We start from the raw sequence: 10,732 nt of genomic DNA, 5'->3' as shown, positions 1-10,732 counted from the left end.
CTCCCCTGGGAGCCGGCGTGTGGGGTCCTCTGTGCCCCTGCTGGGGACACGCAGGAAGCAGGCCCCCTCGCCCGCCGACCGCAGGGCAGAGGCTTGTCCGCGGGGACCCCTTCCCCCACATACGGCTGGTGTCCCCGGCACACGGGCGGCATCGGGCCGCGCCCTCCGGCCGTGCTCTCAGGGTTCGGAAAGCTTTGCACTCCCGTGTTTCTGAGCATCCTTCCTCCTCCTCCGCAGCCCCAGCCTGTGACCCCCTCCGGTCCCGTCAGGGGCTCCCCACTCCCGCCCGTGGTGCCGGGGTCACCGGGGCCCCCAGGGCCGAAGCACACGGCTCGGCCCTTCTGGAATCTGCCCTGGAGCCTTGGGTGGACCACGGCAGGCTTCAGGATGCCCTCAAAGGGCCTGGCGCCCCCTTGCGGGGCCCAGGGGTCAGGCGCAGCTGCTCTGGGCGCCCAGGCTGGTGGGGTGACCCCAGCCAGCCCAGGCCTGCAGCCCGCAAAACGGAGCGGCCTTCCCCCAGCCCCACCCTTCACGTCAGGGCATCTAAGGGAAGGACCGCAGCTCTCCGCCAGGTAGGGCGGGCAGCACAGGCTGCAGGACAGGGCGGCCATCAGGTGTGGGTGGAGGCTGAGACAGGCCACCCCTGGCTCAAGCATCCCCGCGGGCAGCGGACCCGCAGGCCCCGCAACGACACGAGCTCAGCTTTGCGAGAGAGGGATGAGCTGAGGGCTGCTCTGATGGCAGAGGCTGGTGCGCACGTCCGGTGGGGACAGATGCAGGCTGTCGGGCTCTCTGGCGTCCCTCGCGGGGACAGGGTTAGATTTCCGGTGGAAAACGGAGAACGTGTGAGAAAACCAGTCGAAAGTGCTTGTCAGCAGCATGAATCTGGGCTCCACGCAAGTTGCTATGCGATTTTCCCTGGCTGCATTTTTATTAAAACCTTAAACCGGAATAAAGGCAGAGAGATACAAATTTATTTCTCTTCTTGAACAGACACCTGGCAACACGTCCACAGAACAATATCCATAATCACTTAGTCAAATTTCCATACCATTTGACTCAATTTTCTGGAAAGCAGAGGCATATTTTCAGTGCAGAGAGAGGCGTGTGTGAGTCACGCCCCCCTGCGCCCCAAGCCGCCCCCAGCCCCAAGCCCCAAGCCCCCGCGGAGCTGGGTGAGGCCGGCGGGGAGGCTGCGGCGGCAGTGCCCTGGCCCCGAGCGCCTTCTCCAGGCAGACAGTGGGATCTGACCCACTGTCCCCGGGGGCCCAGGTCCCAGGGCACGGCTTTAGCACCTGGCGGCCCGCTCTGGCCAGGCCTGGCGACCTCAGCCACCTCAGCCCCTGAACCTGGGTCACCCCGCAAAACCACAGCAATGGAAACACCTCTGGGGCGGCTGGAGGGGAGGGAAAGCGCAGCGCGGTCGCTGCCCGGTAGCCCCGGGGTCCGTCCCAGCCTTCCCGCCCCACACCCCTGCTGCCGCTGCGGTTTCTGACGCGCTCCCCCTTCACGTGGCTGTGGTGCCTCGTGACCCAATTTGAGTGCGACCGTGGCTATTTGATCAAAGGGCCCTTTTCCCAACAAGTGGGGATTTTCAGCTTGGCTGTGCCCTTCTGCCCTGCAAAGCCTGCAGGACACATCCTCCCCAGAGACAGAGAATCACACGCTGGGAATTCTGCTGGCGACATGGTCCAAGGCTAAGCCAACAGGTGGGAGGGTGGCAGGGCCTTCGAGCCCGAGGACGGCCTTCGGCCTTCAGCCTCGGCAAAGTGGCCTCCTGCGCGGGGGGGAAGAGGGCTGGGCCTGCGGGGGCCTGGGCAGGGGCTTCTCTCCACTGAGCGCACGGCCCCAGGACCGCGGACCTCGTGCGCCGGGCCCTGCATGCAGCTCCCCAGCTGCGGCTACCTAAAGCTCAGAATGATTACCACCTTCTGGGTGAAACGGTGACCCTGCCCTCCCGGGGCCGTGCGGGGGCACCTGCCTCCAGAGATGGCTCAGCCTGCAGTGGGCTCTCCCCTCCCCACCCCAGCACGGAGCCCCCCACTCCCCGAAGCCACTGCCGACTCTGGTTGGTGAGACCCTGCTCGGGGGTGACAGGCTGCCTGACCCTCTGCAGTCAGCGCCTCCGTCTTCCAGGCCCACAGCCCCTCCTGAGCGAGCCCCTCGACCCGGCCCGGCCCGGCCCGGCCCGGGCTCCTGTCGGAAGCGACTCCACGACCCACGACTCAGCCTGATTACCTGATGGCTCCTAAGTCAAAGGGCATTTCTGTCCCCAAATCTAGAGTGGCTTCTACTGAGGAGTCATCTCTGGAGAAATGCTTCAGATAAAGTAAAAGCAGGCTCCAAGGTCAAAAAGCTTCGGGCAGTTTCTCCGGGAGGTACACAAACATCACCATTTCTGGGAAACTCTGCAGTACGGAAACCTGCTTCAAATTTCTGACTGTACGAATTTTTAAACTGAAATTAAACGTATATCCTAAGAAGTTCCGACCTTCGCCCTGGGTCCATCTCTGCACAGCCAGCACCCCTGATGCCCCTTTTCTTCTAAAGGGACTCTGCACCCAAAGGAATCGGATGTGGGTAAAAACTGAAAGGATGCATCACGCAAGCAGCAAGGGGGGCGTTCCCTCTGAATCTGCACTGGAAGTTGCACACGGTCTGATTTCTTGGTTTCACTGATTCAATAATTCATATACTGAAGCACAAACTCTGCCAGCCCCGAGCCCCCGAACCTGGCGAGTGAACTATGTTTCTCCATAGACAATCAAGAAAGAACCAACACATCTGAAAGATAATTGCTTTTAATTTTCTAAGTTCTCACTTACGCAACATGATAAAGGCAGATTTATGTGACTCGATATGACATTTTTACAAAAAATGTCCCCCCAGCATCTGGGCAGTAGTATATAAATATTTACAATGAAAAAATAGGCAAGGAGACAGGAAATCTTCTTGTTCAAGACAATTTCTTTCCACTGCTTCTCAGAATCTTGAAAATAACACACTTCTTAGCCACGTCCGCATTTACACGCTGATTCAGCCGACGGTTCAAGAAATCTAGGCTTACGGGTGTTTCGCCCTACATTCACTCCTGCTCTCTTTCTACACTATCTTCCAAGTTACTTGAGAGTAAATTAAATATAAAAATGTAAACTTTGAAGGAAGAGAAAAAAAGAACACGTGTAAATGCACTGATAGAAAGGTCCTTACAGAGGTTAATATTTTCCAACACTAAAAACCAAAATAAAATGCTCTATATATTTCTTTAGTAGGGACATTTGGTTTCGATTTAATTTGATTGTATTAACAAAAATTGCCTCTAAAGAGGATGCCAAAAAAACAGCAACGATGTTACCATCCTAACTGATGAATATCCATCACCCTAATTCTCTCTAAAAGAAACTGGTTTTTTTCAAAAAGTGACAAATATGAATTACATCACGGAGAGCTTAAAAGCCTCAACAAAGTGTGGTATCTTTTAAATATGAAGACTTTGAAAAATAAATTTGAATAGTGCAAGCCAGCCTCTTTAATGTAGTGATATTACAAATATATTATAACCCCAACGTAGGAAAGCACGACTCTGCCGCCGCCCGACGCCAGGCTGTCGAGGTTGCCAGGATCAAGGGCAGCAGGCGGTCCCCGAGGATGTGATGCAAGCGTTTCCATGACGACGCCTCCAGCGGTACCTGCCGCCCTGAGGCAGGGCCGGGGCCTCACGTGTGGGAGCTGCGCCGGCCCCTGGCGCCAAGGGACACGCGGAGCCGCGGCTCCCGGGCGCGGTAATGCTCGTTGAAATCCAGCCTGAAGCTCAGGAAGCGCAGGCTCTCATCGGGGCTGGTCGTCAGCAACACCAGGAACTGCTGCACGATGCCCTGGAGAGACGCAGGGGGACACACGCCCATCTCAGGTGCGGGAAGGAGCTGCCCACACAACCGCCCCGCCTTTAACGCCTTCCGGGGTTATTTCCACCAACACCCACCCTAGCGGTTGTCCCCGGGACCAGAGTTCACGCAGCCAAGGGCAGCCCCACGGGGAAGAGATGCCCGTTTCCACAAATGCACACTCACAACAGTAATTTCACGGAAAAGAACTAACCAGCAGATTTTTCCCTTTTGCCCCTAAAAGTGCTACAAGAAGGAGCAAAGCAGCAAAGCAGGTGGTGGGAAAACACCCTATCTTTTAAATTCTGAATAGATAACTTCAGTGCGACACCTTTCATCTTTCACAAGTTATGAAAGAGTACTTAATCATGAAGCCCTGACGGGAGGACAAATTGAGGACAAATTGAGGACACCAGGAGCAGACACGTGATGTAAACCATGGCTCGGGGCCCCGGTGCCTTTGGGGGTGTCGGGCTGCGGTCGCCCCCGAGGGCAGGCAGTGCGGCCTCATCACCTCCTCATCAGGGGGTTTGCAAAGACGACGACAGGGTGTGAGAGACGTTCACTCAACTTTAACAGAACAGAATTCCCAACTGCTTCTGTCCGGGCTGAGTCACTGAGTGAGGACACCCCCCATCCCTGCCAACCCCCCGCCCGTCTCACGTCAGCTGACCGTCACCTGCTCAGGGGAAGCGCTCGGGAAAGCTCTGATCGGCAGAGAAAAGGTCACCGACACACCCTTGTCCATCCTTCCCGAACTCTCGGGGTGGACACTGCCCCCCACCCTTGCTTCTGGCGGAGCTCCTGGGAGCTGGGATGCGTGCAGACGCGTGTATGTGACACGAGTCACTTTACACTGAGCGAACACACTGCCTGCGTGCGTGTGCGCGCGTCACCGCCTCTCTGGGTGAGGAGGACTTGGGAGAAAGTCCCTAAGGAACCACGCTGCTCAAAACACCGCCAGGGCTTCTCGCGAGCGTGAAACTGAAACACGCCGACGAAGGACGCCTCCACCGGGACACGTGAGGACATGCCTTCCCGCGGGGCCGGGCCCAAGGCCACTCACAAGCAGCAAAGCACGGATGGCTGTTAAGACTCTATAGTGTTTCAGCCACCGACACAAAGAAGACAGCAAAGGACTTACGTGCTCAAGAAAAGAAGTCTGAACGGTAATGATTTACAAAGATCAAGGCTGTAATGTTAAGTAATGCTGGGATTACATTAAGCTTACTTTTTAAAAACTGTATTAACTCTACTGGGAAAACATGTAACCACCACTGTCCTTTTGGAAATCAGCACTTTGGACACATTTGAAGTTACTGAGTACTCCTCTGCAGCTAGGCAACATCTTAATTAACAGCACGAACCTAACCATGAGGCGCCCATTTCTGAGAATTATGAGCCCACATCACACATGCGACCTGGGTCAAGAGTGCTTCATCATCAAGACACCTGCCCAGTAGACAGTTTTGCGCTGGGCATACACCAGTCATTACCACCATTTATGACACATGTTTTCATACAAAAAGGTAACAGGAGGCCAACGCCAAAGTGAGGCCACTTACAAAAGGGACAAATTTACCCCTTAGTTATGCTGAAGAAAAATTCAAAATTAAAAAGTATGAAGACCTTGGGAAGCAAACTAGATGCCTAGGGAACAGGGTCGTGACGTTTCATTTAGAATTCTGAACCAATGAATACATAGCACAAAAACCTAATTTTTAAAGGTCTGGGGTTCAACGCTTGATTTGTCTAATTAGTTACCAGAACCGAGTGGAAGAACTCTTCATAAAATCCTTTCATCTCTATTTCCATCACTAAAATCACCTTGAGAGACATGAAATCAGAAACCAAACCCTCAAAAGAGACAGACAAAGCAGAGCGTGTGGCCTCCGCGGCCCAGCAGCCTGAGGCCCGTCCCGCAGCAGCTCCCCGCACGCTCCCTGCGTGTCCGCAGAGGAGGGGGCCGCAGAGCCGCGCCCACCGGAGCGGCCACGGGAAGGAAGGGCCACCAGAGGTCGGGCAGCACCGAGGGCAAGACCCCCACCCAGCGGCAAAGGCTGGACCGGCTGGAGCGACGCCCCCTCCGTCACCTGGCATCGAGCGCCAGTTACGGGAGGGGAGCAGTGTGACGTGGGCGGCACCCAGTCGCTGGACACGCACCTGGTAGAAGTGCGTCAGTATGCGCAGCTGCGAGCACAGCCTTGGTATCGACTCCTGGAACGCCCGGACCCTCTGGCTCTCCTGCTCTTCTTCTGCGGCCGTCACCCCCCACTGGCCCTGAGAGTCAGAGGGAAGCAAACGGGTTAGACTCTGCATGGAAGGCGCTGTGGGGTGGGGCTGAGGTGGGTGTTAGTGGCGGGGCGCCGACTTCCACCCCTCTGTGCTGCTGGAAACGTCCACGATCGTTTTCTGATGCCAAACTGTTCTCTAGCTTTATCTTTTTCAGTGAATAACGTACCTCGGAAGTATTTTACATCAATACACGTGAGTACACGTAGCGCTCCCTCACTGTCCTTAACAACGTTCATCGGCCACAGTGTTACATTCTGTGACACCCAACAATTCAGATGATTTCTCACAGCTCACCAGTCTTCTGCTATTAGAAACAATGCTGTAATAAACGGCCTTGTAATCTGTCACTTTGTACGTATTTCAATGCAGACAGTTTACGTGTCTGTAAACTGAACCTGACGGTTCAAAGCACTGGCACCCTCACACGTCGCACTAACTCCTGACCGGACGGGAGCTGTTCTTACCATTTCCCTTAGCCGTGATGCGTGCAGAAGACTGTTCTCAATCACTGGTGAAGCTGACTAGCTGCTTTCCAGCTATAGCACACGCAGGGATTATCACAGGATCATTTCTTATCAATTAACATGGTAAATTACATGAATAGATCTCTTGAACCCCTGCATTCCTTAAATAAACCCCCGTCTTGGTGAATTATTCTCTCAATATTCTGTCAAATGTTTCCACTGTACTTTCTGTAAGACTTTTTCCATCAACATGTACAACCTAGGTCTGGTATAAAGATTCTCGCATCTGGTGTCAACTTCACAGAGCTTCCCAAGCAGGCGCTGGACGCTTCCCTCCCTGTGACTGAACTGGCGCACGAGCACAGCGCCCTCCACGCCGCCGAGGTCCGGCCGCTCCCTTTCCGGTGGCAGAGCTGCTGATAAGCAACTTTGCTCCTCGCTGAGCCGCTGTTCTGCCTAGAATCTGCCCTCTGCCCAGGGAAAGCCCTTCATCTCCCTCCCGTGCGCAGGCTGACTTCACGGGTCCGAGCCAGACAGCAGGCGGCATTTCCGCACCACCTCGGTGTGTCTGTCTTCCCCCCACGGCCTCCCGGGCGGTGCCCGGCTTGTTCTGCTCCCCCTGGGCCGGGGACGCCCTCCGTCCACGCTCACCCTCATCTCACCGGGGCCCACCTCCTGCTGCCCGGCCGCCTCCGGGTTTCGCTGCATCCCCAGCAGCTTCAGCGGGCGTCTGGGTGACTCTCTCCCCGTTTATTTCCGTCGGCATGAGGGTCGTGCATTTTCAGAATCGCGTCCTGGGGCTCCGCGGCCTGAGAGACACGGGTCGCCTCTAGCGCCCCTCCGGCCCTCCCTCCGTGGCGGGTCCTCACCGCAACCCCATCTTCCATCACAAGCTGGCCCTGTCCTACTGCCTTGTGCCCTCGACGGCAAGCTGCTTCCCTCTGGACAACTTCAGTGCCCGGTGCGTCGTCCGTCCTTTCCACTCTGTCCTGTCTCTTCTGTCCCAGAACCTCCCGACCAAGCAGGTCTGCCCAGACGAGCCCTCAGCCGTGGGCGAGCAGGCGACGGGTCCAGAGGGCAGCCCCAGACCAGAGGTTACCCAGAGGCCTTTCCTTTCACGAGGTGGGTTTAGCCCCGCTGCCTCTGTTGGTAGGACAGACACATCTGGTCTCACTGTCATCTTACCAGTGAGATGCTTTCCGGTCTCCCTGACGGTGGTCATCTTTTACCACATGGTCTGTGTTTCTTCTGATTAACCAGGAGACTTCTGAGTCTGTTCAGTGGCGGCCTTTAAAAGGACACCTTCACAAAGCAGGCCGTCCCTGTGCTCTATTTCTTCAGACAGCGTTAACAACCAACCTGAGCGTGAATGATGAGCGCCCCCCCTTCTTGCTGCCTGATTTTAGAAGACATTATTTTCACGTCTATATCTTTTAATACATGTATACCTGTTTTACTTACTTCATGAGCTTTAAAAAACATCTTTCGATGCTGGGTTTTAAAAGATGAAGTAATTACTAAACTTACATTACTTTCTATTTCTTCTTCCCCTACCACCTTTTGTCTTTTCAAACACATTTTTTAAATATTCTATTTTACCGTAGTACAGTACATATAAAAAAGCACAAGAATTCTAAGTGGATAGCATGATGCGGTGTCACAATGCGGTACACGCCTCAGCTGGGCTGACATGCACGTTCACGTCAGCAGCACAGCGGCTGCGTCCAAACACTTTGTCTTATACTTGCAGCCATGTAACGATTTTACATAGCTAAATTCAATTTTGTTTTATAAATAAAAGCTATCCCTAATAATTAAAAGCAAAAACGAAAGCAATTAATCTAACTGGGTACTGAGCTGGTGGCAAAACCTTACGGGAATAGCTATTTCAGGGAGGTCACCTTGCGGGAGCGGACACGTGGCTGGGAAATCGCACGGCTGCTGCATGGTGGGGGGAGGGTCAGGATGCCTGTTCTGAGACTGTGGTGTGTACCGGTGTGTACAGGTGTGTGGGGGGGCAGGTGGAGTCAGAGAACAAAGAGCTGGGTGAGCTCCTGCTAGAAAACAAGATTTCCAATTGTGAGGCAGAAAAAAGAAGAAAGAAAAGGGCTTTAGCCCTAAATTTGAATTGGACATATTATCACACACAGTTTTGAGAAGTGGGAAGAAAGCAGAAAACTGAGGGCAGGGACTGAAGGAGGAAGAGGCACCCGGGAGCCCCTGCCCAGCAGCAGCAGTGTGGAACGCTGCGGCGGGGGCGGGCAGAGGCCCCCCACCAGGCGCCCTGGGCCCTCCGTGCCGTCCTGCACAGCCCCTCCAGCCTGCGGGGACCTCAGGTCTGATGACAGCGCGCAGATCACCCTGCCTCACGAACGTTAACCACTCCTCGGGTACACTCGCAGCTCTCCCCTCTCCCGCGTGTCCCGAGCACATCGGAACAAACACGCTGAATAACCTGCCTTATCAGGCAGATCTGCTCCGAGGCGCTGACGGGTAACAGTCTGGAGAGTGAGCCTGGGCGCCCCCAGAGCGCAGACTCACAGCCCGGTGATTCCCCAGAAGGGCAGAGCTCTGGGCAAGTGGGCAGTTTGAGAAATCACGGCCGTGGCTGGATTTACTGGACACTTAGCAGCTGACATACACCAGCACATGAAAATAAGGAGCTCCAGGGGAGTCTGTTTGTTTATTATCACTCCCATTCTACAAACCAGGAAACTGGTCTCAGAGAGGTCAAGTCAGCAAAGGCACAAAGCTGGTGACGGGGTCGTGGGCCTTCAGCCTGCCTGGTGCGCAGGCTTCCCGGGCCCGGCCAGGAGGCCCCGGGGGCCGGGGGCCGCCAACTCTGACATTTCAGCCACAAACCCCTGCTCCCGGCAATGCAAACCAAGTGAGCAGTACACCCATCTCTACAACACCCTGAAGGCATGACACATACACAATGCGCTGTGACCCTTCCAAGCTGACGATCCTCTAACGCGGACCGCAAGGGAATACTCAAAAATAGACCTAATCCAACCGCATCAACTGAACCATCTGTCTGTCACAACCCCAAGAATAAGCATCTTGAAAAAGTGAAAGACTGTACAGATTATACCCAATACAAGAAATCCCATAAAGACTCAAACTCATTCAACAAATCTTTGTACTTCAAGGTCACGAAGGACATGAACTACTCAGTAAGGTCACTGAAAATTGCCGACGTGCACAAATCCGGTTCCCACGGGTATACATGTGCCCACCAGCTCCAGGTGAGAGCGATGCAGAGTCGGGCACCACCCAGCGGAGACACCGCCGCAGACGAACGTCTCGACACTTAACTGAGGAACGCTGGCAAGAGACCAGAGCTTCCCGCGAACTCTGCCTTCGCTGGTTTTTAAAGCCGAGGACGGTGATGGTGCCCCGCTCCCTGTAAAAGAGTCCAGAGCCGCTCAGGACCCCAGCCGGACGCGGCTACGACCACGGCCTCAGCGACATTTCAGCGGCAGGGTCTCTGCTGCGCTGGTAGTCGCCGCGGCAACAGCTCACCGGCCGGCTAAGCGGATGAGCCCCCGCCCACCGGCACCAGAGGCGCCAGGACCGTGTACCTCGGCCCCACGCTGCTGCCTCTTCTCCTCGAACTGCAGGCGCCTCTGCTGCTCCTCCAGGGCGGCCCTGTAGATGGCGTCCTGAGTGTTCTGGAGCTCGATGATTTGATCAAACACGGCCCTCAGCTGGTTTAAAAGTGCCTGGGGAGAGAGGACAAGTTTTTTCTTTTCATGAACAGAGCCCCCAACACGCTTATTACTAAGTTTTTCAAATAAAATACTGACACTTAGTGAAATTCTCAAGGTGCTCTTTAGCTGTTCATTCATGCATCAGCAGACACGGACTGAACACCCGGTCCTGGCAAATACGCGAATTCTGAATCACCATAGCAACAGCAAGTGGACAGAGCCCAGGCTCTCGGCTGCATCACCTCCCATCCTCACCGAGACCTGGCAACCCAAGGTGCTGCCCAACTCCAAAGTGTGGAGCACGTAGCTGCATCCACAGTGGGACTGCTCAAGGATTAGAAAGGGATGGGAAAACCTTTTTTTTTTTTTTTTTTTT

At 54.9% G+C, this 10,732-nt stretch overlaps 1 protein-coding gene across 3 annotated transcripts in view; it reads right to left on the bottom strand.

The window, feature by feature from the left end:
- Window positions 1–3,716: 3,716 nt before the first annotated feature.
- Window positions 3,717–10,732, bottom strand: part of TUBGCP3 (tubulin gamma complex component 3) — a 73,514-nt gene continuing 66,498 nt past the window's right edge. For all 3 annotated transcript variants that reach the window (XM_007466366.1, XM_007466367.1, XM_007466368.1), the window contains 3 exons: window positions 10,228–10,368; window positions 6,048–6,164; window positions 3,717–3,875 (listed from right to left, as the gene is read on the bottom strand). In XM_007466366.1, the coding sequence (XP_007466428.1) occupies window positions 3,717–3,875; window positions 6,048–6,164; window positions 10,228–10,368 (417 nt within the window). The remainder of the gene's footprint in view (window positions 3,876–6,047; window positions 6,165–10,227; window positions 10,369–10,732) is intronic.

Source organism: Lipotes vexillifer, unplaced genomic scaffold (assembly GCF_000442215.2).
Source record: "Lipotes vexillifer unplaced genomic scaffold, Lipotes_vexillifer_v1.1 scaffold791, whole genome shotgun sequence".
Taxonomy (NCBI): Eukaryota; Metazoa; Chordata; class Mammalia; order Artiodactyla; family Lipotidae; genus Lipotes; species Lipotes vexillifer.
Note: the sequence above shows the minus strand (reverse complement) of the source record. Positions and strands in the feature narration are given on the sequence as shown.